Source organism: Hemiscyllium ocellatum, chromosome 23, assembly GCF_020745735.1.
Source record: "Hemiscyllium ocellatum isolate sHemOce1 chromosome 23, sHemOce1.pat.X.cur, whole genome shotgun sequence".
NCBI classification, from domain to species: Eukaryota; Metazoa; Chordata; class Chondrichthyes; order Orectolobiformes; family Hemiscylliidae; genus Hemiscyllium; species Hemiscyllium ocellatum.
In genome coordinates this window covers 29778938-29805873 of record NC_083423.1, presented here as the reverse complement: position 1 = coordinate 29805873, position 26936 = coordinate 29778938, and the positions used below count along the sequence as shown (strand labels likewise).

At 39.3% G+C, this 26936-nt stretch overlaps 1 protein-coding gene across 4 annotated transcripts in view; it reads left to right on the top strand.

Annotated features, from left to right (window-relative positions):
• LOC132826725 (voltage-dependent calcium channel subunit alpha-2/delta-1) overlaps positions 1–26936 on the top strand; it is a 668330-nt gene that overhangs the window by 374671 nt on the left and 266723 nt on the right. For all 4 annotated transcript variants that reach the window (XM_060842844.1, XM_060842843.1, XM_060842845.1 and 1 more), the window contains one exon: positions 5931–6062. In XM_060842844.1, the coding sequence (XP_060698827.1) occupies positions 5931–6062 (132 nt within the window). The remainder of the gene's footprint in view (positions 1–5930; positions 6063–26936) is intronic.

The following is a 26936-nucleotide window of genomic DNA, read 5'->3' as shown; positions in this document are numbered from 1 at the left end:
AACTTGTATTTAGCGTTCCACTGTTCAGTAATCAGAGCTCGGGTCCTGTGGTTATGATTTCACATTGAGGTTAATGAAGCTGCAATCTTGGCCTGTCAGAGAGCCACAATTAGTGTTGTAAGTCATGGTTGTACGGTTTACAATGAGCGTGAGTAATGGCTAATGCATTTCAATCTGTTCAAAGTCACCCCAACTAATAATATAAATTACACACAGGTAAAGGACAGGTGACCGTACCAGGTACCTTTAGTTCTTGTGAATTTTATTGTTAGTTCCACAATTCGTTATGATTTATGAATCATGCCTATGCACGGTATACTGTTGGTATACTCTCGAAAGCTTTAATTTATCTATAATTCACCCATTTGTGTTCAAGCTTGCATGTTATTCTTTAACTTTTTTGTTACAGATTTATCACCATCTGTTGATGGTCTTTAGGGTAGGAACAGATTGAAATACTCCTCTCGGCTATCAAAATATGTTATTACTGTTAATGCACAGTAATAGGGGAGAGTTTCCACTTTGGATATATTCAGAGTTTCCAGTACAATTTGCAGCCTCTTATATTAATTCTGTTGTTTATAATTGTTATGCTGACAATTGCAAAATTTGAAACTGGATGTAGCAGTCATCTGTCAAAGTTTCACCTGCGCATCCACCAATATCATTTATTGTATCCGTGTATCCTGATGCAGTCTCCTGTACATTGGGGAGACTGGACACCTCCTTGCAGAGCGCTTCAGGGAACACCTCAGGGACACCCGTACCAATCAACCCCATTGCCCTGTGGCCCAACATTTCAACTCCCCCTCCCACTCTGCCAAGGACATGCAGGTCCTGGGCCTCCTCCACCACTGCTCTCTCACCACCTGACGCCTGGAGGAAGATCATCTCATCTTCCGCCTTGGAACACTTCAACCCCAGGCATCAATGTGGACTTCACCAATTTCCTCATTTCCCCCCCCCCCACCTTAATTCATTTCCAACCTTCCAGTTCAGCACTGTCCCCATGACCTGTCCTACCTGCCAATCTCCCTTCCTACCTATCTGCTCCACATTCCTCTCTGACCTATCACCTCCATCCCCACCCCAGCATCCCCCCTCACCCTCCAATTTATCTCTCCACCCTGGAGGCTTCCTGCCTTTGTTCCTGATGAAGGGCTTTTGCCCGAAATGTCGCTTTTCCTGCTCCTCGGATGCTACCTGACCTGCTGTGTTTTTCCATCACCACTCTAACCTAAACTCTGGTTTCCAGCATCTGCAGTCCTCACTTTTGCCCTGCAGCAGTCACTATTCCAAGTGCTTAATAATCAGTACATTGAAGAATTTACAGTATTGTTAAAATGTTGAACTGTTTCATAATTTTCCATTAACTTTCCCTGAACAAATTTAGATGTTCTGTGTACTACTCTCTGTTTCTTCAGAGGGATTGTCTCAAATGAAGTCACTGATATCATCAATGCTGCTGTCTGGGCTCCAAAACCTGAAGTTGTACAATTTTTTTTTCACCTGACAGGAACTGCTTCCGTGTAGTAATTTAGACCACGGATACATAAGCACACACTGTTTAGGCAGCTAGGTTTAAGTAGTAGATATCTCCATGGTTCGGTTGTGCAATATCTTTGTAAGTTGAGTTCTTCATGCTGTCATGCTAGTTTGATCACTGCCACATTACAGAATTATTTGCAACAGACTGCTTTTCAAAATTCGACACAGAACTAAAAGTGTACCTAATTATTTGGCTGCTGAATCTGTCAAGTAACATCTAATTAATAATATCACCACAACAATATCGTATGTTCCAAAGTCATAGAGATTCTCATGTCTTGGCAAATAATAGGTTGATTTTAGTTGAAGTTAATGAAGTTGCCTCAGTGAATATCTCTTGAGATATATGTTGGTGAACTTCACGTAAATTTTTTGCCAAGAAGCGCACAGTAGGACATGCTGCAATTCTGTCTCTCAGGAGAAATTAAATAGGATTGACTGATCCAGTTTACATGAAGCACCAAACATTGCTGCACACATTGCTAGAAGGACACCTACAATAAATCATCAACAATATTTATATATTCATCTCTACTATTTGGAGGGAGTTATACCAGATTGTTGTATTGATTTCAATTCTATTTATAAAATTAAAAGTGTTCTTGTCAAGGCTTTTCAATTTTGTCATTTACTGGTGATAAAAGAATGGAGATGCATATCTGGAAGAAATCACTGAGGATGATGATGTTCCCTTTGTGTGATGAAGTATTTCATTTTCTTTTGCTGTATTGTGCTGATATTAATACTTTGATTTATGTCAAGTAAGAGCTGGAGATCTTCAACTAACAGCAAGCTTAGCTTGGATGTACAGTACAATTTTAGTGATGAACGTCTGCTTGACATTGGTTTATTCATATACAAATTAACCAACAACGCAACAAAATATTACTTCTGTGTAAACAGCGTTGTCTCTTTTTCTCTTCCACAGGAGATTTTTAGCCACTTAGATTATAGATGAAAGACAGGTGGTTTAGTAGCTTCAGTACTGAATTATTTGAACCCAAATGCTTGTCAAAGCTGGGATTCAAACTCAAAGCCTTTGTTCAACCCAGTGTAAAAGAGTTCTCATGCCTCAACCATTACAAATCTTGAAGTAGATACTTATCTCTTAGTTTACTCTTAATAGGTAATGTGTCAATGACAGTTAAAGGACACTATTCTGTTCTTCTGGATTGCTAGATATTGTTTAATCTTCAAATCTTTCTAAATGTTTCTTTCTGTAAACTTCAAACTTTTAAAGAATTCATGCTTGTTACTGTATAATATTATTTCCAGATTTACCTGTTCTTTCCATCCACTTTCTTGAAGATTTCTTCTTTTGAATCTATGAAGCTTGTCTGCTTCATTTCTCTTGTGGAGATCGCACTTGGATATGAATATATGAATTAAGAGCAGGATTGGCCATTTAGCCCCTTGAACCTATTCAATAGATTGTGGCTGATTCAATCTCAAGTTCACATTTCAGCATACCCCAATAATCTTTCAATCTCTTGCTTAAGGAATCTATCTAACTCTGTCTTAAGAATATTCAAGGAGTTTGCTTCTACCACCTTTACTGGAAGAGAGTTCCAAACACCAGTGACCCTCTGAGAGAAAAAGAAATCCAGTAGGTGACACTGATTTTTAAACAATGGCCCTCTGTTATAGACTTTACACAATTATTTAAGACCCCTCAAGATCTTGTACATTTTAGTCAAGCCACCTTTTCTTGTGAAGCATAATAAAAGTAGCCTTTAATTGATTTTATTCAAATGTACAATGCAATGGAATGATAAGCTGCTTGTGTGATGAGTTTGTAAACATCTTCCCATGAATAGATAAGTGTTCAAATACTTGCAGTCTGATAAAATAAACTCCAGAAGGAAAACTTCTTATATCATGTCCTTGAATGTTCTTGGAGCTAACCTAAGAGTGACACTGGCATAGATCTTATAGTAGGTGACACTCCCATTCACATAATCGATAAACAGTGAAGCTCCAATCAGCAAGAAGATCAACTGACATAATAGGGAAAGTATAGATTTAGAGATACAACAATGGAAGGTATTAATATGAATGTAATAAAGCCAAGTTTAAAAATGAAGTTCAGCTTGAGCTATAATTTTATGTTATATAACGACTAGGAGCAGGAGTTGGCTATTTGGCCCTTTGAGCTCTCTCCGCCATTCAATCAGATCGTGGCCGTTCTTTTCATGGACTCAGCTCCACTTTCTCACTCTCTCACCACAAGCCTTAATTCCTTTATTGTTCAGAAAAAAAAATTTCTTAGCTTTAAAAGCATCTCGTGAACTAGCATCAGCAACTTCACTGGGCAGGGAATTCCATAGATTTACAACCCTCTGGCTGTCTTGTGGAAGAGAGGACCACCCAGAGAGCTGCACAAAGATTGTAAGGTGGATCCACACTTACTTTCTACAAGAGAGGAAAAGTTTTTAAATGCGCAGGACTTGATAGTTAAACAATGAGAAGCAAGTGCACTCATTTCAGTGATATGTGAGAGTGAATACTTAGTTTCGCAAAAATAATAATAAAACTTTCTTGAATGCAATATTTTCATTTTGAGTGTTGTTTAGTCACTGATGTCGCTTAGCCAGGGGACGAAACGTTTGCAACAAGAACTTCCAGCTCGGCGAACAGAACCACAACAACGAGCACCCGAGCTACAAATCTTCGCACAAACCTTGAAACAACAAGCAACATGAATTTGATTGGGAAAACACTACTATCATAGGGCAAGCCAGACAGAAAACAGCCAGGGAATTCCTAGAGGCATGGTATTCATCCACAAACTCCATCAACAAACACATCGACCTGGACCCAATATACCAACCACTACAGCGGACAGCTGAAACTGACACCCGGAAGCGGCAAGGACAGACCACTATAAATACCAGAAGAAACATCAAAGAAGTGCTTCGCAGGAGGCTCCAAAGCACTGATGATGTCGCCTAGCCAGGGGACGAAACGTTTGCAACAAGAACTTCCAGCTCGGCGAACAGAACCACAACAACGAGCACCCGAGCTACAAATCTTCGCACAAACCTTGAGTGTTGTTTAGTATTATACTTGTTGTGGAGTCCCTAGGACTGGGACACAGACTTAAAACTTTAAGACTTGCACACACTACACGGTAAAAATTGGACTCTTTTCCTCAAATGGTAATTGATACGACATCAATGTTCAGTTTTAAAATGGAGATTGGCCCAAAGTTCTTCACACTTCTGGTACCAATCATAGATCTACGGAGTTAGTTCATCGATCAACCTTGATCCTATTAAAAGTCAGAACTGGGTTGGATAGAGCTAAATAGGCTACTCAACTCTTAAAAACTTAGACTGGATTCTGCCAATTTGAAATAAATGCTACAACCCTCCCCCCCCCCCCCCCCCCCCCCACCCCAGAGAAGTTTGAGAAGCAATGTGTTAGTGACAGGAACAGTGCCACAGAGGATGGGAATTAATGCTGAATAGTAGCTCCACTGCTCCATAAAAAAGTAACCTCTTTTACTGATGGAGATATAAGAAGTTTCTGTTCTTGACAGTATCAGTGGAGAATGTGGGCTGTTGGCAGGCAAATCAGTTGCCCAAGCCTATATGTTTAACTCAGTCATCAATGAGACTGACAAATCAGGGAGTTTCATAGTTAATTCTTTTTAATGCTCAGCTATTAAGAAATTGAGAAATCTTTCTTAGGCCAGGTGGCTTTTTATTGCCTCATATTTTACTTTGTTTTCAATGTTATATTAAATGGTTATAATAGTGTTTCCAAGATGAAAGTCTCACCACAGCAGCACAGATGTGAGATCAGCAAGTTTCTGTTGGGGCTAGTGGATGTCCAACTTTGGAAAAAACAACAATTTTCTGGAAAACAACTGTGTTTGGGAGGATAGGTGGCAGTGTGATGAGTGTTCAGCTCTTGCTCTGATGAACCTTCCCAAAATATATTCTCCTTCAGTTCTGCGTGTAAGTTAAAACAAAAAAGCTAGTGCGAGTTAGAAGTGGAGAATCATTCTTGTGCGATAACTCTAATAAGGAGCATAAATTGTCAGAATCTGAGATCAGCAACACAAAGCAAGGTCTAATTGATTCTGAGCAGTGAAGATATGACACATTCAAGTTATTGCCCGATTATTGGCCATTTTATTAATCTTTCTCTATCTGTGTGACTGAAAATAAATGTTGTACTTGATTTCTTTCATGAATATTTGCACGTTTTAGGGAAGTACTGAATCTAAGCTGCATGGATTCCTATTGTGTGTTACATGTTTAACTAATATAAACTATTAAAGTGTAGAGTAATGAAACAGCAAGTAACTACTTTGCCTTATATTTGGGCATCAAAGTAACTGGCTAATAATTAACCAAGTGTTTCTTTCTTGGCAGCAACTATTGTTCTAAATGAGCTAAGCTGGACTTCAGCGCTGGATAGCATTTTCAAGAAGAACAAAGATAAAGACCCCACATTAATGTGGCAGGTGTTTGGAAGTGCGACTGGCCTGGCTAGATATTATCCAGGTAAAATAAACTTTACAGTGTGAATATGGGGATTGTATGTTGTAACTGGGAGGGAGCTGCAATTAATATGTAATAACTTACCTATACACTGGTTACCTTCATTGTATGATATTGTGCATTTCAATCCCTGTAAAATGTGGATGGAATCATGTCAAGAGATTTGTTTACTGGGAATCCTGCACCTTATTGTACTCCCTCACACTTATGTTACTAAAATCAATTTGCTACAAACCTAATCTTTGGAGTGAATGCAAAATGGGATTGTTTCAATTTTCTGCTCATTTAATGACGTTGATCCTTATTATTTGCATACGTACAGCTCTTTCCTTGTTTGCAATATATTGATGCTGGAGAAATTCATCAGAAAAATGATGTTTTTCACATTGTTATTTTACTCTGCAGTTTAATCTGTCGTGGTCCTTTCTTATATTCATTTCATTGAACTTCTTCCTCTACGTCTATAAATAATAACTGAGCCTCCAAAGATGTGTCACATTGACAGCGAAGACCATGGGGGTGGATTTAATTGTTTGTGCTCAGCAGGACCAGAATGGTAGAGCTGTTGAAATGGAGTCATTTACTTTTCCATTGTATTTTTATTGCTCTCTGTTTTTAATACACAGCTTGCTTTTTTTTTGGGGGGGGGGTGGCGGTGTAGATGGCCTACTCATTGGATTTTCTTAGAAATCTCAGGCATATATCCTAATCAAGGTTCTTTAATATCACCCTGAACTGCATCTTGACTGTGGCCTACGTGATGAAATAACATCTTCTCCACCACCTTGGCGACTAATGAAGAGGATGATGAGGGCATCCTTAAACCTATTATTCTATAGTCTTCTACCAATGATGATACTGAAGCACTCACTGGTGATGTCTTTACAATGTGATGCATTTAGTGGACAGTGTATTTTATAATTGTAGAAGTAAGAGTTTACTGTAGAAAAATGCAAGAGGAGATGCATACAGACATAGGTAGGAGAGGCTAGGACCCGAGGGCACCGCCTTAGAGTAAAGGGAAGACCTTTTAGGACAGCGATAAGAAAAACCTTTTTCAGCCAGAGAGCGATGAATCTATGGCATTCACTGCCACAGAAGGCTGTGGAGACCAGGTCATTGAGTATATTTAGCATGGTGAAAGTGAGGACTCTGTAAATCAGAGTTGTGATTAGAGTAGTGCTGGAGAAGCACAGCAGTTCATGCAACATTCCAAGGAGCAGGAAAATCGACATTTTGGGCAAAAGGGCTTTTGCCCGAAACATCGATTTCCCTGCTGCTCGGATGCTGCCTGACCTGCTGTGCTTTTCCAGCACTACTCTAATCGAAACTCCATATTTAGGATGGAGATAGCTAGGTTCTTGTTTGTCAAGGGGATCAAGGGTTACAGGGAGAAAGTGGGAGAATGGGTTTGAGAATCTTCTCAGCCATGATTGAATGGTGGAGAAGACTCAATGGGCTGAATAGGCTGATTTCTGCTCCGGTGTCTTATGGTCTTGTATGAAACATTTTATTTAGTATAGACAAAGTGTAAACTCTGTTAGTTGCAACATTTAATTTAGTGGCTCAAAGAACTATATTAGTAATTGGCAGTTGACTTAAATTGCCTGACGCTTGGCTTGTTAACTTCTCCTAGAATTAATATTAATTGGCCAGGAGAGCCAGGTGACCTTTCAGACAGGCAACAATGTACTTTTTTAATTGGTAGAAGGAGTAGAGATTATTTCATTGATCTTCAGGACAACCCAAAGTAGCTTGCAGTGAGTTGACAAGTACCTGTTGTTTTGTTGTGATCGAATTAATTTACAAGTTCCCATATACACAGATTCATTAAATAATTGGTGATGTGTTTTTGCTTGTGTTCGTTAAAGGTTAAGAATTGACTTGACTTACTTGAATGGACTGATATAGCTCAGGTTTAACATTCTCTTTGTAGGATGAAATCTTTTAAGAATGTAAAACTCTCTCAGTATGACTCTGAAGTGCTCAGCAGCATTTTTAGGTCTTGGAGTGAGACTTGAATCCATTACCTTCTGACTCTGCGCAATAGTAATAAATATGGTAAGAATTATGCTTAAAGGTGCAAAAAAAGTGGGTCGCCATATGAGAAATATTCCATTAGTGACTAATTTTTATTTTTTGACTGTTACATAGCTATTTCCATAACCTGAAATGCTTGATTTCAGAATTAACAATTTGTACCATGTCTCAATGTTATACAGTCTAAGTATGAATAAATAACAGTAAAGTTGAAGTCACTGAGTTATAGGGCCATACAGCACAAAAACAGACCCTTTGACCCAACTCATTCATGCAAACCAGATATCCAGAATAAATCTAGTCCCATTTGCCAGCATTTCATAGCATTCATCAAAACTTTACGGTCTGGAAGCAGTTTGTTCTGCCCATCAAGTCCATACCGATCTTCTAGAGAGCATCCCACTCAGATACATGCCTCCCCAACCCTGTCCCGACCTTTCTCATGGCTAATCCACTTAACCTGCACATCTATGGACTGTGGGAAGAAATTGGAGCACCAGGACAAAATCCATGCAGGCATAGGGAGAATTTGAAAACTCCACACAGTCAGTCATCCAAGGGTAGAATCAAACCAGGGTCCCTGGTGCTGTGAGCGAGCAGTGTTAACCGCTGAACCATCATGCTGCCCTTATCCCTCCAAATCGTTCCAATTAAAGTATCCACACGGGACGCCTTTTAATATGTTATAATTGTAGCAGTTTCCATCACTTCCTCTGATAGCCATATATGCAACACTCTCCACGTGAAAACCTTGTTCCTGGGGTCTCTATTAAATCTTACCTCTCTCACCTTAAACCCAAGCCTTCTAGTTTTGGGCTCCCCCACCCTGGGGATAAGACTTTGGCTATTCATTCTATCCATGCTCCTTATGATTTTGTAAACCTCTATAAGGTCACCCCTCAGCCAATGACTCTCCAGGGAAAGTAGCCAATGACTGCTCAGCCTCTCCCTATAGCTCAAACTCTCCAATCCTGGCAATATTCTTGTTAATCTTTTCTGAAGCCTTTCAGGTTTTACAACATCCTTCCTCTAGCAGGGAGACTAGAATGAAAACAGTATTCCAAATGTGACCTAACCAATGTCCTGTTCAGCCTTAACATGACCTCCCAATTCCTAAATTCAATGCATTGACCAATAAAGGCAAGCATACCAAATGCCTTCTTCACTACTCTGAGTACCTGTGATTCCACTTTTAAGGAACTTTCCAAGGTCTCTTTGTTTGACAGCACTCCCCAGGATCTTGCCATTAAGTATATAAGTGCTGCCCTGATTTGCCTTCCTGGCATGAAGCACTTCACATTTATCTAAATTAAGCTCCATCTGCAACTCCTCATTCCATTCACCCATCTGATCAAGGGCCAGGTGTGTTCTAAGGTAACCTTCTTGGCTGTCCACTCCACCATAATTTTTGTGTCATCTGCAAACGTGCTAACTGTCCCCCCAAATTCACATCCAGATCTTTTACATAAATGACAAAAAGCAGTGGACCCAACACTGATCTTTGCAGCACACTACTGATCGTAGGCCTCCAGTCCAAAAAGCAGTCCCCTACAACTACCCACTGTATCCTACCCTCGAGCCAATTTTGTATCCAAATGGCTAGAGTTCCCTGTATTCCATGTGGTCTAACCTTGCTAATTAGTCTACCATGTGGAACCTTGTTGAACATCTTACTGAAGCCCATATAGATCATGCCACTACTCTGCTTTCATCAATCCTCTTCATTACTAAATGAGTATTTTGCATTAGTGTTTACTGTGGAAAAGGATATGTAAGCTGGAGAACTTGGAGAAATAGTGATACCTTGAAAAGTATCCATACTACAGGGGAGGAGGTGGTGGATGTCTTAAAATGCAAAAGTAGATAAATCCTGAGGACCTGATCAGGTGTATCCCAGAACTCTGAGAAGCTAGGGAATTGATTGCTGAGGTGTTTGTATCATTGATAGCCATAGGTGAGATACCAGAAAACTGGAGGTTGGCTAATGTGATGCTATTATTTAAGAAAGGCAGTAAGGACAAGTCAGGAAACTATAGACCGGTGGGCCTGATGTCAGTTGTGGGTAAGTTGTTGGAGGAGATTGAGGGGTAGGACTTATATTTGGAAAGGTAAGGACTGATTAGGGATAGTCATCATGGCTGTGTGTGGGAAATCGTGTCTCATTAACTTGATTAAGTTTTATTTTAAACTTAAAGTCTAGTCACAAAACAACAGGTTGCCACCATACAATACATTGACAATTTGATTCTAGAAATCCAATTTTATCTGTGCATCACATTATCCTGAATGAATTTAAATAGAAGTCCAAATTGACTCATTGTGGAGCTGAGGCATTCCAAGTTTGATTTTATACTGAGCTGAACAAACTGTTATTAGCAGGGCTGGATATAAAATTGCTGCAGTTAGCTTCTGTGTGTCTAGTTTAGTAAAAGAGAATTAGTCAGGTCTACTTGATTCCTGTTGGAAATGTCCAGTTATGAATACCTGATACATACTGAACCATGGATATCTTCCCCTGCTACCACCACAACCCCACTATTACATGACAAACAAATACTCACTGATGTGTCATAAATGTGGGAAGTGACTGCTTGAGAAAGATAAGCATTCCCCAGTGATCCTCCCCTCAGATGAAGAATCAGAGTATTCAAGGGAAAGGTTGTAGGAGGTGGAATGGGTGGAAAGAGGTGACAGATGGCAAGGAGATAAAAATACAATTTGAACTTTAAATGAGAAATTAATACTTATACAGCACAGTTACCATAATAAAACATCCCAAAGTGCTTCATTATAAAACAAAGTTTGATACTGAATCCCATAGAGAGCATTGGGTGCAATTGGTGCAATTTAAAGAGTGGCTTAACAGAGGAAAACGGGACTGAGAGGTGAAGAGATGTGAGGAGGCCATTGCAGGGGTTCAAGTCTAACCAACAGAGAGTGCATCCCCAAATAGTGGAACAGTTAGAATTGGATAGAAAAGAGACAAATAGACATTGGGCATCTCTTGGTGATGACCATGTTGGAATATAACATGGAATGGCTACAACCCAGAAAGAGCCAATTCAGCCACTTGTCTTCATGTCAGCTCTGTTTAAGGGCTACTCAGCCAATGCTATTCTCTCCTTTTCCCTTGAATTCCTGGGAAACTGCTTCTCCATGAAATTATCCAATTCCCTTCTGAAAGCCATGATTTAATTTGTCTCTGTCATACTCGCAGGCAGTAAATTCCAGAATCTGAATGCTGAGTGTTGTGAAGATGTTAATACTGAACAATCCAGATCCCAGTGTGATACCTGACTGAATAAAACCTTCAGTTTTATTTTCCTTTGTTATAGTGGAAGTCAGACAGTAAAGGTGTTAACAAAATTCTGCCCAAGAAGAAAATAAATTATTACATGAAAGAAAATATGAATTACAGACTGAATTTTACCAAGAATCAACCAGACATCAGTTTTGGCAAGCTACATGAATGGGTTCTCTTCAACTGTAGGTTTTCTCTGCAATTTGCCTCATTGCCTTTGCACCAAGCCTGGACGGCACTTCCCTCGTTCTATCTTCTCTCTCATTAAAGGTGGAAGTATTCACCACTGCTGGGTTTGCCTGGGATACCTGGAATGGCACCATTTCTAAAGCCCATCTGTGCATTCAGTCAAGGGCTGCCAGTCAAGATTGTCCTTCACCAGGCATGTAGTACAACAGGAATTTAAAAAATCACTTCTCAGGGCACCTAGGTGGTATGGTGGACACTTCAAGTACAAGTGCACATTTATAAATGCATTCTATTTAAGAAACAAACTGCACAGGTTTCCTGTCCTTAGCGTCATACCATTTTTGAACCCTGTCTAAGGGACTAATAACTTGTTTGTTAATGCACAACATATGATACCACCTTCTCATTGTTCAATGTAGATAATGATATACTGGAAAACCTTCAGTGGCAAATATACACTTTTATTTAGCAGCAAATAAAGCAAAAAAAAATCATTTAAAAAAATGATTCATTTGCTTCTAGGAATAGACAGGGTTCACTTGTCGTATGGTCAGCGATGTGTGATCACTGCATCCAGCTAACATCTATTAGAACTGGGTGGCATGGGGTCTGGAGTCTATACTGAGGACTCTTAGGGCAAGTAGGAATATGGGGAGGCAATGATCTAGTGGTATTATTGCTTGGCCAACTGGTATTATCACTAGACTATTATTGCTCGATTATTAATCCAGAGATCCTGGTAATGTTCTGGGCACCTAGGTTCTAATCCTGCCTTACTATGTAGTGGAATTTGAATTCAGTAAATATCTGGGATTAAGAGTCTAATGGTCGCTAAGAAACCATTGTGAGTTATCAGGAAGAGCCCCATCTGTTGGGGAAAGAAACGGCTGTCCTTACCTGATGTGGCCTACATGTGACTCCAGATCCACAGGAATGTGTCTGACAATTAATTGCCCTCTGGGTGGATATTAAATGTGGCCTAGCCAGTGAAGCCCAGATCTCGTGAATGAATTAAAAAAAAACTTCCTCTTGACTATATATCATTGTGCCACCACCTCTGATGAATCTGTCCTGGGACAGAATATACCCAAAAATGGTAATAGTGTTGTCTGTGACATTGTGTGTAAAGTATGATTCTGTGACTGTGACTATATCAGACTGTTGCTTGACCAGTCTATGAGGCAGATCTCCCAAATTTGACAGTATCCCTCCCCCAGTTATTGGTGATTGGGACTTTGCAGGCTCAGTGGGGCAGAGTTTGCCATGTCTTTTTCAGTGCCTAGGTTGATGCCAGGTGATCCTTCCAGTTTTATTCCAGTTGATACTGGCCTTGCTGGGCCATTTCAGAGGGCAGTAAAGAGGCAACTGCATTGTTGTGGGTCTGAAATCATGTGTAGGCCAATCCTGATAAGGAGAGCAATTTTCTCTCACTAAAGGCCATTAGTGACGCAGGTGACAATCAACAATAATTTCTTCATCTTTATTGGACTTGCAATTCCAGATTTTATTGAATGCAAATTCCACCATATGCACTGATGGGTTCCCAGAGCCTTACCTGGGTCTCTGGATTACTAGTGTGGTGAAAATATCACTGCAGTATCACCTTCTTCCCTTGTTGACAAGGTATTTGGGGCAGCACAGTGGCTCAGTGGTTAGCACTGTTGCCTCTCAGCACCAGGGACTGGGTTCGATTCCTGCCTCGGGGAACTGTCTGTCTGTGTGTGTTTTCTCCGGGTGCTTCGGTTTCCTTCCACAATCACAAATGTGTAAGTCAGGTGCATTGGCCATGCTAAATTGCCAAGTCAGAGGTAAACATAGAGTAGGGAAGTGGGTCTGGGTGGGTTACTCTTTGGAGGGTTGGTGTGGGGTTGTTGGGTCGAAGGGCGTGTTTTCATACTGTAGGGATCCTAACCTAGTAGTTAGGAATTATAATTGAGGATAAACCCTTCAAAAGCATTTTTCAGGTTATTTTGGACAAGTTAAACCTAAATGCAGCGAGTGCAAAATCAAATTTAAAACAACAACAAATGATTACGTTAGGAGCATGATTTAGAAAGACAGTAATGAAAAGGGAGAGAACAGAAAAAGAAGATTATAAGCATGCAGACCACTGTTACTTTAATACCATAGGTTTCAAATATTCCATCATGGGACACTTTATTGAATGCCTTTTGGAAGCGCATGCACACCAGCTACACTAGCTTCATCACTCTCTCTGAAACTTGATCAGAAAACGCAATCAAACTGGTTAAATATGATTTGCCTTTGAAAGATCCACACTGTCTTTCCAGATGATGTCTTAAAGCTTGTTACCAAAATCAAGTGGTTTATTGTAAGTCTGTGAACCCAGATATGTATAGGTATCTTCACATTATTTCCTGGAAAATCTTCAACTTGCAATTGAATGTATTTTGTTCATTTGTTGCACAGTTTTCAACTGCCAATAATCACCATATCTCTGATATGTGATGACATTTGTACAGCTGTATCACAGACTGTGATACCATTACTGCTGGTTTGCTGAAGAGTAATCTAAAGCTATTGAAAATTTTGTTTCCTCTATAATGAGATTATGGATTGACGGTGTCATCTCTGTCTATCTGTGTTGGTTTCAGATTGCTTTTGTTGAGCTAATGTGATTGGACTACCAGAGAATTAACATAGTTTTAACTCTATGACCAAATCATTGGCTGGTATAATCAAGTCAAGATTTGCACAGGGGGCTGTTGTGTAAGGACCATGGAGTAACCTTGCAATAATGTCACAGAGCATAAGTAGACCTATGCAGGTAGAGTTCAAACACTCTACAATGGGACACAGTGTTAAGCTCACATGCGCAAGAAGAATATGATTAAACTTTACCTAATATTGGATGAATTAATACTTGCCTAATGTAGGTACCTAATAAGGTCAGAACCAGGTATATTAATGATTACCATGCAAGCAGTACTTAGTATGACCATTATAAATAGCATATCTTTGAAGTTTAGCTGTGACAACATTTCTAGACTTTGCCTTCTCCTCAACAAGCCTTTCTTGAACTTGAACTCATAGTCAGGTATGAAACCACATGATAAAAAGTTAGTTATAAAGAGTTTTTACAATTTACTTTCAATGGAGGTGCTCAACATAGGTCAAGGGTGGTTAAAACATTGAGTACATCATCCCACATACTCTTCACAGGCTTCTAATGAGCAACTTAAGAGTGCCATTCAGAGGTGCCAGGCAGCAGAAAGTCTGCCCAATTTTTATGCCAGAAACGTGTACAATATTGGGTGATAAGAGTGGTACCATAGTACGATTTCACCTGTTTATACCTGTTTTATTGAAATGGGTGTCCTTAAAAGACATGGTATTTTCAAAGCAACAAATGCACCAGTGTATGGGGAACAGTCTATGTTGGTACAACATGCATTCTGCATTTGCAGCAACTTCAGCGCAATATGTTTCTGTTAAAGTTGATCCTGTTTGCACTCTATTGTACAGAATTTAATAATGAATTTAAATACATCGCAGCCCAATGTTGTGATTTTTTTTCACTAACAACAATACATAAAACCAAGAAGTGGAGGTGTAATTTACATAAATTACATCGGCTTGCTAATGAGTAAGGGACTACTTTCAAAACATAAGAAAATGAAGTCAATGACAGGTTATAATCACGAGCAATCTTAGAAAGAAACTGAGTTAAAAGACTGTTTTAAATTGACGTAGATCTTCTGCATACAATTGTGGTTTCTTAATTTTTCATGAATCTTACATTTTCAGGTAAGACATCGAAGCCAATTTCCTGCTTAATGGCAATATACACGGTCAAATAAGCAATATTTTACTGGAGGTACAGGCTGCAGGCCAGCATAGCACAACATATGGACAAGTAGAGAATATCCTTCAACAATTGTATATTTCGTTTATGCTCTTTGTGATTTTTATAAATGATATTGATGAGGAAGTGTAAGGGTGCGTTAATAAGTGTGCTGATGACACGCAGGTTGGTGGAATTGTGAATAGTTTGGAGGGCTGTCGTAGGTTGCAGCAAGACATTGACAGGATGCAGAACTGGGCCAATAAATGGCAAATGGAGTTCAACCTGGAAAAGTGTGAAGTGATTCACTTTGGAAGGTCAAATTTGAATGCGGATTACAGGGTTAAAGACAGGATTCTTGGCAGTGTGAAGGAACAAAGGGATCTTCGGGTCCATGTCCATAGATACCTCAATATTGCCATCCGGTTGATAGGGTTGTTAAGAAGGCATGTGGTGTGTTGGCTTTTACTAGCAGGGAGATTGAGTTTAAGAGCCAAGAGGTTATGCTGCAGCTCTATAGAGTCCTGGTTAGACCACACTTGCAATATTGTGTTCAGTTCTCGTCACCTCATTAGAGGAAAACTGTGAAAGCTTGAGAGAGGATGCAGAGGAGATTTACCAGGATTCTGCCTGGACTGGAGGGCGTATTTTGTGAAGAAACATTGAGGGAGCATGGCTTTTCTCATTGGAGCGAAGAAGGACGAGAGGTGACTTGATAGAGGTGTACAAAATGTTGAGAGGCATAGAATGGGTGGCCATAGATATTTCTTGGGCAGAAATGTTTATCATGAGGGGCATAATTTTAAGGTAATTGGAGGAAGGTTTAGGGGAGATGTCAGTTTTCTTTACACAGAGAGTGGTGGGTGCATGGGATGTGCTCCCAGCAGTGTCAGTAGAGTCAGATACATTCTGGTCAATTAAGTGACTCTTTGAGAGGCACATGGAAGATAGTACTAAGAAAGGTAGGTTAGTCTGAACCTAGAATAGGACTAAAGGTTGGTACAACATTGAGGGCTGAAGGGCCCGTATTGTGCTGTGCTATATTCTATGTCCTATGTTCTGTGTAATGTTAGATCCATGGGGGCAGCCATTCCCACCAGAGGTCCTTCTCTCAATGACAATAAAGAGGTAGTGGCTGGTTTGAGAGTGGTGGTGGCAAGTTAGAATGGGGTGTCTTCTGTATATAAGTGGACATTGACCCTATATCTTTGAATGGTGTCAGTAAAGGGAAGCAACTCGATAAGGAGGAGTCAAGTATATGCATTTGAGAGATAAGGGCATTTTAGGTTAGGTGACAGAAGAAGGAAAGCCATTGCTGATGATACTCTGGTAATAATGAAACTCAAAGAATGAAAACATTGAGCTGGAGAATGGAGCAGAATTGTTGGGGAAGGTGATCTTCTAAAGTCATTTTGGTGCTGTTTCAGGGGATGTGATTAGTGAGATTCGAGCAAAAGTTCTAGGAGCTGTGGCTATTCATATTGAATGCAATGGAATATCTGATTTTGAAGCTTTGCTACATGGCATTAAAAAATAGGTGCCAATGTCAACACATTTATAGAGCCAATCAGGCGATCAGTGTGGAATGCATGCTTCATTTTATGAAGCTTTGATATGAGTGGCAGCAAGGTATGATCCCATGATTATTCTAAAGTGAGGCTTTTACTGTCCTTTTGTTGAAGTATCCCTTCAGTTGGGAAATAGGCAGGTTAAGTTAAAAGAAAATCAGATTGGCATTGTAGGTAAACATTCAGAAATTGTACTGAATAAATTTCACCTATTTATCAACAATTTGTTACATTTGAGACTTTGGGTTGAAATTTTCTTCAGGCTAGTGTCCGAAAGCTTAACTGAATCAAAAAGTGTACCCATGTTTAGGAATTCAATATGTATTCAAATTGAGTGTTGTTTTTGGCAATCTGCTTTATTGCACATGAAGGATACAGTTTGTTTTAAAGCATAGGAAGGACTGCACTGTTAGCTGCAAAGTCCTCACCAATATTCTGCTTGAACTTCTCCAAGGACAAGGTTCTGTATGTTGAGGAAGTCCAACACTGAATTGGGATTTCATGAAGGGATAATTTAAGATCAGTCCTTTTATTTGTGTGTGAAAGGTTCCTTCAATTTGAAACCACTCAATGCAATTTTTGTCCAGTTGGTATTTTTAATAAGCTAGAAATCAGTCAAAACTATCTTTGGTAATTTCAATGTTATATAAGATTAAATTGCCAGAGTTAGAATTTGACTTTTTAAAAATGTTAATTGAAGGGAAGTAGGCATTGCTGGTCAGTCTAGCATTTATTTGTCATCACTAATTGTCAAGAGGGCAGTTGAGAGTCAACCACATTGATCTGGAATCATATTTAGGCCAGAGGAAATAACAACAGCAAATGTTTTTCTGGAAAATACATTATTGAACCAGTTAGTTTTTAATAACAATCGACAGTGGTTACACGGTTGCCATTTGGCCTGCTCTTTAATTCTAGATATTTATCAAATTCAGATTTCATGGCAGGATTCAAGTCCACATTTTCAGAATATCTGCCTGGGGTTCTGGATTACTTGTCCAGTGATATCAGCACAACGTTACAGCTTACCCCATATACGAGGTTTAAATGATACATCAGAAGTAAAATGTAGATTGGGAACAGATGGTTTAAATGGGGAGGGGATAAAGAAACAGGTGGAACAATTTAAAAAAAAACCTCTAACACTAATTTTCATCTGAGAATGAGATTTCACACTTCTAAAATGAATTGTTCAAGTCCAGCGAGGTCATTTGCCAGAAATTATTATTTTAGTTCCATTAACAAAACTGTCTGTTGCTCTGTGATTTTATACAGTTTAGGCAGTTCTGTAGGCCTCCCAGCCTATGTAATCATGGAGGCATCACTGTGCGATCATAGACCCTGTCGAAAAATTCTTGTGACCCATAATATCATTTATCTTAAACCACACTCCATGGTTATGTCAGGAACGTGAATTATCCCAATTATTACTCAACACAGATTAATCCAAACAATGTTCACAGATGGCAACAACTAAGTATTTTGTATCCCCTGTTCACTCTTTAGAACCCTCCCTGATCATAATCTAAATCTCGACATGAATGACTTATTCACCATTTTCTGATTCTGAATTGCTTGAGCATAACTTAAGCAATGGAAAATCTTGCATAAATAGATACTGCAGTACTGCTCCAGGATTTCCTTCTTCAGCTGAGGAAAGAATGAGGTTTTTGCAAAGTCTCTTCATGTTACAATTCTCTCTGCTGTATAAATAATTCCATGCATCTATTCTATCTTTGACTGGCTCCCTTCATTTAAAATTCCTTATTGTGTTTGTATTTATCTGGTATAGCATGTCCAAAATTTATAATGGTAACAAGAATAAGTCACGAGTGCTCATCACTATAATGCAGTAAATCTGACAGTAATTCCTGGAGTCATGCAGCATTAAACACAAATGTGTAAGTGGTTATCAGAGATTCTCTGTTTGTCCACAAGGTGTGCTATTGCAATCCTTGTCGATAGACACCGCATTAAAATGATTGTAATAGTATGCATTTTGGGTACTTGTCTTTTAATTTTAGATTCATTGGTGGAAAATGTACATTCAAGAGATTTTTTTTTAATGCAACTAAAATAATGACTTTGTCAAATGAACTCTCCAGACTTGAGCAATTTGTTTTAGAAGTGTGAAGGCTCATTCTCTCAGACGAAAATTAGCGTAAGAGTTTTTTTAAAATGTCCCACTTTTTATTCGTCGCTACTCCCTCCCCGCTCCCCATTATTTAAAACATCTGTTCCCAATCTACATTTTACTTCAGATTAAACTTTATATGGGCAAAGAGCTGTGTCCTGAGGGGGATTTGAATGTACTTACTTATATTAGTCAACTAGATATATATATATATTATATATATATATATATGTTATTTTACTTCATGGTTGAAATATTGCAGAGGAATTTTAATCCAAGTTAGTGTATTGGCTTGATTACAGGTGTAGGTCAAACCAGAGAAAGTTTCAAACTCGGCAGTATGCTGGCTCCAAATTCTAAGTTTTGTGAAAATAGGACAAGGAAGGGAAGCTAATGTGCTTCCAAGAGGTGTATTGACATTCTAATGATCTTAATAAGACTGGTAGCTTTTAATTTAACTTGTTTTTCAGCAGCATCCTGGTCTCCCAGCTGAAGTAAGCTGAGATAAGTTTGTGGGTTCAGGCGTGCCTTTTCTAGCTCTACCAGGAAGAATAGGTCTGCTTTCTCCCTTTCTCCCCTCAAGATAGTATCCTTCATACAAAGACTCTTGGAACAAGGGTTGGCTTACTGCCACACCATCCATCTCAATATGGGGTGTAACCTCCATGTCCCATTCAACTCGCGGAGTGTGTGTGACTGAAAGCTATGCTGACTAACCCAATCCCTATCGCTCACCAGGATCATACGTCAGATCTTTCCAGTACTGTGGTAGGTTTTAGAATGCACCCCAATCAACTGGCTTCCCATCAGAAATTTTGCCCACATATCTTTTTTCCCTTACACCAACACGTAGGTCTCAATAAATATTCAGGCCATGCTGTTGCTTGCATTATTTGGAGATTCCAGCATTCCTGATCCACAGCATTTATCTCAATAAGATGCCAAGTTAAAGAAAACTTTCCCTGGGCACATGTCACAAAAGATCTTTGGGCTTCTGGCAGCAAGGTAAACAGTGAATGTTTTCCTTTATCACTGATAATGAAACCTGGATGTACTGCTTACTTACTGAAACAGATAAACCTGATTACTGTACAATGTATCTGCTCAATAGCATTGAGAACTATAGGTTTGTTCGTATTGCTGCAAGTGGTAGGGGGGGAAGGGGTGGGCATAATTCTGTGCTGCCAAAGCTAGCTAGTGTTCTTTAATTTTCTTCAACACAGAATCACTGGATTTTCTGGTTCTTTAACTGAATGGAATTCATCCACACAGCAAACTTTAGTGCACCGTGAATGGCATACTATGGGACATTAAATATAATTAGAGCCAAGTTATTCATATGTAATTATGCAATAATTACCTTTTTTTCTGAAAGAAAGTTATTATTGTCCTCTTGTTCCCAGTAAACTTATTTTTCTACATTGGCACGTGATATATGAAATTGACGGTGAATATGTTTCTGTTATAAATGATGAGAGCTGCTTTCTCTCTGAAAACTTGTCTTAGTTCATATTAAAATGTAAGCCTACAAGGATATTATTGCTTAATTTTTGAAGCAGTTTCTTTGGTTACTACCTTTTCTGTCTTTTGCATCTTACTTGACTGGCACAACCTAATAACATGGGATACTCTTAAGTATGATCAATGCATTTTCAGAGACCTGCAGAGTCAAAGCGCTAATATTACTCAAGGCAAAGTAAATGCTGTGTTTCAACGTTGTTTTAATTAAGACAAAAAAAGATGGAAAGAAGCACTTTCTTTCACCGTAACCGATTGTTGAATGTATTAGAAATCACAAGTGGTACATGTTCTGCAAGTATTGAATTTATTTTGAAGTCTGTCTTTTGAAAGGAAAAATAATAAACCATTTATGACATTTAGAAAATGTAGAGAATGGACAGCCTGATATTAAATAGTAAATCTATGGATTAACATTTCAGGATTCAATACTTTCAAAATAAAGTTTTAAAACATTATCAGTAAGTTAAAATTATCATTATGTCTATGTGGAATATTAAATTTTACATATTTATTTACATATTATAATATTTTGATCCCAGCTGATGTTAATATTGGCCAAGTCAGTTCCCAAAGTGAAACCTGGCCTTACAGATTCTTACTTTGCTTTTTTCTAACTGTGGAGGTCAGTTAGTGAACTCGCTCATATAAGCCTGCCAGTGTACTTTTAATAAAATGAATAAAACATTTATTGAATAGGAACGCCAACAATATTGCAGCAGACAAAAAAGTTGGCAAGATTTCATCGCAAACATCAGAAAATGAATCAAACTCTCAGGATTCCTTTTATTGCAACAGAATTCCTTACAAACACCAAAGCCCTAGTAATGATTTACCACAATCTCCACTCCCAGGCTTCTGGCACATTGTGGCACCATTGCAACCAACTTTCGTCTAGCCATTTGATTTGATTTGGTTTTGTTTGATTTTGATTTGGTTTATTATTGTCACATGTACTGGGATTCAGTGAAAAATATTGTATTCTGTGCTGTCCAGATAAATCATACAAAAGTACATCAGGATATCACAACAAAATACAGAATATAGTCTTATAGCTGTAGAGAAGGTGCAGAGAAAGATCAACTCTAACTTCTGCTCCTTACTAAATGCTTTTTCATCAGCTAGTATTGCTCCCAGAGAAAGCAGAGTTAATATTTTGAGTCTCGTGACCTTTCTTCAGAATTCTGTGCAGATTGAAACATTAACACTGCTTTCTCTCCACATACACTGCCAGAGCTTCTGAGTTTCTCCAGCAACTTCTAATTTTGTTTTAGATGTTCAGAGTCTGCAGTTCTTTGTTTTACTTTACGAATTCATTAAATGCTGTTTCTAGCAGTCTTGCAGAATTTCCTATTGGAGAGTTGAACATTTTTGCCTTCCCTCTCTGGTATGCACACAAACTGAGGTGGTCGATTGCTCCCTTTGGATTTTTCTGTATCTTTGTGTGCCCTTGAACCTTTGTCACCAGTCAACACCCAGTTTTTTTTATACCTCTTTTGAATGCACTGAGCTATTAACCTCCGTCTCTTCACTTCCAATGTTGTAAAGCCTCATTAAAATGCATGTAAATAAATAGGCCTGCAGACTTCTCAGCACTAAACTTACAAAAATAGCCCTAAAAATGAAACCAAAAAACTGTTTAACGCAGAAAATACAAAATATTAATTAAACTTAAATTTGCATTGTCCAAACAATATTAAATACAATTTTTATTGTTGGCTAGAAATTCCAAGAAGACCATGTGCAAATATGTTGTGTACCCATATTGTACACCTGCACACGGAAATGCAAGCTGACCCCATTTGGGCGATGATAGTGCTGATTGGGAATTGTCTGTCTGGACCCACTATTAAGCATTCCTTCCAGGCAGTTTTTGGATTACACTAGCTGAAACATTGGGAAGGAATTTACTGATCTGGAATGGTGAATGATAGACTGGAAAAATAACTGGAAGCCTTGTTGGAATGTTCCCCCAATGCAGTCCAACCACTCAGTGCCAGGACCCGATGTGAGATTCATTCCCTGCCAGATGGAGGTAAGGTAGCCTGCTGGAATATTCAAAACCTTTATTACGGTGATTTCCTGGAGCAGCTCGCTGCTTCGTTTCGACACCCATCCTGTGCCCATTGGAGATCCACTGGGGGTAGAGATTTTATAACGAAAGGAAATGGTTGGTGAATGAAGAAGACTGTAACTCAAGTGTATCATCCAAAGGGGATGGCCTGTTTAACCCCACTCATGTAAGGTTTTCACATAACAGTTTGATGTCTTCACGGTGAGGCACCTCCTCTATTGCTGATCTCCCTTAGCAGCTTTCACCTCTTCTGGTGGGGCTGACAAGGATTTAGACTTGCTGATTCCCTTATTGGGCCTGAAGCACATCCATTCTGGCTGAAGCCCTCAAGTAGACAGTTGGCCCAGAGCATCCATTTAGGAGGTTCTTTTCTGGAATATTGTTGAGCCAAAAACAGGGTCAACATTTGCATTTGGCCTCAATGTGGGGGTCATGAAGCCCACAGTAAAAACGTACCCATCTTATTGATTGATTCAAAAAATAATAATAAATTTACGAAGGCCAGTTTGAGATGTTTGAGCATCTTTATTAACATTCATCTAGATATTTAATGTAGTGGAAAGCTGAATGATTTCTAATTTGCCTTTTTTGAAGGTGACAATGAATTCCTTAAAGCATTGAATCACAAATTAAATTGAAAATGTCTCATTATTCTTTTATGAAAAATGTGTTAAATTCAGAAAAATGTATTTTGTGTGCAATAACCTCTCTCAGTCAGGGGAGATTTTTTAAATCACTGGAGACTTAGGTTTGTACTCGCACCAAGAAAAGAAAACATGTTTTTTGTCACTAATTAATGCTTAGATGTCTATTCAAGGGTTGTTATTGCCTTGTAGCATGATGAGCTGTCCTTTATGTGAGTCTCCGCAAGCAGATTTATTACTGACCTTCACTAGAACCATATTGCACTCATACCATACTTGATATTCATAGAATTGGAGAAATGAAATAAGAAGCAATGTCTATTCGCCTATTATATATGCACCTGTATTTTTTTTCTGCTTCTTATTTTGACTGGAGTTTTGATTAAGGACGTACTAATAACGTGGATGTTCAAATAATAGTGATGTTGCAAATTCAACATTGTGACTTTGGCCTCTTAATACAAGTTAACACACTTCTTATGAAATCATATCAGTTGGGAATTAAGTAAGCATTGGAATAAGCAACAATTTTGAATTGAAAGGTAATACATTGACCTTAGAGGGGATATAGTGCAGATTCAGTGTGAGGACCAATGTACTTCAATTATTCCACTGGGTATTGGCATCACCATCAATACGTATTGCCCATTTCTAATTTCCCTTAATATGGTGGTGAGCCACTTCCATAAACAACAGCAATCCACATGGTATGTAAGGACACCCACAATGCTGTTAGGGAGGGAGTTCCAGGAGTTTGAGCCAGCAACACTGAAGGAACTACAAGATATTTTCAAGTCAGGATGGCAGTGAAACTTGCAAGTGCTGCTGCTCCCATGTATCTGCTGCCGTTATCCTTCCAGATTGCTGAGATGGCAGATGTGGAAGGTGCCATAGAAGGAGCTTGCCTTGTATTCCCTTGAGCTTATAGCATTGAGGGAGAGGTCTAATCACGGTATTTAAACAAGAAAGGAAAGCATAGGACAGGTACAGAGAAAATGTTTCCTGTGGTGGAAGAAACCAGAAAGGGGCATAACCTTAAATCGATCAAGGCCCATTAACCATGAAGTTTAGAATGGTACAAACCTGAAAATGGGTCAACTGAAATTTTCAGGACTGAAATACATTAAATTTTGCTTAGTTAAGGTGTCCAGTAATATGAAACTATAGTGGTTAGACAGAATTGAGCCATGACCTTAAAGAATTGTAGACTTATCAGGCAATAGACAAAAAAGGAATCAATACCTTACCATTTAGCCATGTCCCTATCATTATAATTTGCCATTGTATTGTTTATATTTCTGATATAGTTACTAGTACTTTCACCCGAGATGTCCTGAACTCCCTGTCACAGGGCTTAAGATCATAATACAGTGAGTGTTGCATTATTAAAGCTGCTTTCCTTCAGATGAAATATTAGCCAGAGGCCATGCCTGCTTATTCAAGTGAATCATAAAATCTCCATGCACAGGGCAGAAAAGGAATTCTCCCAGTTCCCAATGTTCCTCCTTCAACTAATGCCACCAGAAAAAAAGCCAATAGATTAAATGGTTAATCATCACATGGCTGATAGTAGGACATCACAAATAATGATGCCATATTTGCCTACGCTACTAACAAAACATGTTATTGAAACCAACAGTTTACTAATTCTAATGTTCTATTTCCTACGTCCATCAAGCCTAATTTATGCTGGTGTGCATGTGGCCTGTAATTTTATGTCACCTGTCGTGACACCTTGTGAGAAATCACGTGAGAAAGATGTTTCTTCCATTCATTCCTAGAAGTTCAAATTATAAAGCAGACATCTCCCAGTGTGATATGAATTTCAAGAATCTTTCCAGCCCCTGAATGATGTGGGCATTAGTGAGTCAGTGGGAAAGTAGGGAGGGATCGATTAAAAATGAGATTCTCGACATAGGGAGATAAAATCTGATTCTCTATCCAAATTCTGAGTAGCAACACAAGAATCTCACTTGAGTGGTGAGAGGTGGATTTGCATCTATATACATGCTTTAGTATGGCTTTATTATTAAACCACACCTCCATTGATATTCAGTTTTCATGCTCCCATCCACTGATTAGAAAGTAGATGTGACAATCCTCGACATGAAAGTCAGAGCAGGTACCTGCGACTCCAGTTCACTGCTCCCTCCTGAGGGTTTCCATCATGGACAACAATCACCAACATCTTTGGACATGCTCCAAGCATCCACATCCCCAATCCATGGAGGTTGGCATTGCACACATACCAGCCTCACCATACTCAAGGTCAGTCTCTGAATCATATACAGTACACATCTGCAATCTGATGTTGCACTTGGAATGCATCAGCACCTATTAGTGTAATGCTACTGCCTGGACACTCCACACACAGGGACAGGCATCCAGCACATTGATTTGACCAGGGCAGACCTTCAGGCACCTCGCTTACTCTGTTAGTACACAGTCTTATGTCCACTTGTAATGTCATATCTCTACGTGTTCTTGCCATTTTGCTCTCTCCTCTCGGTTAGATCTTAAATGCTGACAATGCTTTTGTCTTGGCTTACTACTACAAAGTCAGGCAGCTTGACTTGGTTGCCAGGAGATCACACACAGGGATGGACATTTTCCTGTATGGCTCCATATTAATGTCACACCAGCACTTTATACCAGCAGTCTGCATGGCAAACACTGCATGGTCATCCAAATGACCATGTCTCAAAGTCTAAGTGGAGCAGTCCTCAGTCAGAGGCTCTTGGCACAGTAAGTCAAGGGCATCATCCTCTTCAGTCCAGAGACTTAGACAATAGTCAGCCTCTTGGGGCAATCAGAGTCAAGGGCTCCATAACTCTGCAGTCTGAGAAGTGGGCTATGGTCAGTCCTGCAGGTCAAGTGCAATCAGTTTGGGAGCTGCATCGTCAGTCAGGGGTCTTGTCAGTCATCGTTTGGAACTGACTGTCCATGTTGGTCGGGGGAGGCCATGGTCAGTTCTGGCTACAGCTGTCTGAAATGCAAAAGAAGTTATGAGGGCCATTGCTGTTATAGGAAAGTTGGGAAGGTCAGTTGTATGGATTGGAGGCAACATGCTGGGATGCAGAGGGGATAATAATAATGATGGGTAGAAAATCAACATGTACATGTGGGTGGGAGACAATATTACATTGGAGGAACATAGGTTACTGCAGGATAGAGAGTTATTGAAGATCACAATCAACCTGACGTTGATGGGGTCAGTGTAACATGATGGTTGGCATGACTAAGCTGTCGGCTCATGCTGTGAGCATTGGGGTAAGAATAGCATCAACTTAGACAGGGGTTTAGTGTCACATGACACTACAGGTGGATAATTTTATAGCTTGGCACTTAAATAACAATTTTTGTTTCAATGTGCATTGAATTTGAGATGAAGTGCTGAAAATGTGTCGCTGGAAAAGCGCAGCAGGTCAGGCAGCATCCAAGGAGCAGGAGAATCGACGTTTCGAGCATGAGCCCTTCTTCAGGATTCCTGAAGAAGGGCTCATGCCCGAAATGTCGATTCTCCTGCTCCTTGGATGCTGCCTGACTTGCTGCGCTTTCCCAGCAACACATTTTCAGCTCTGATCTCCACCATCTGCAGTCCTCA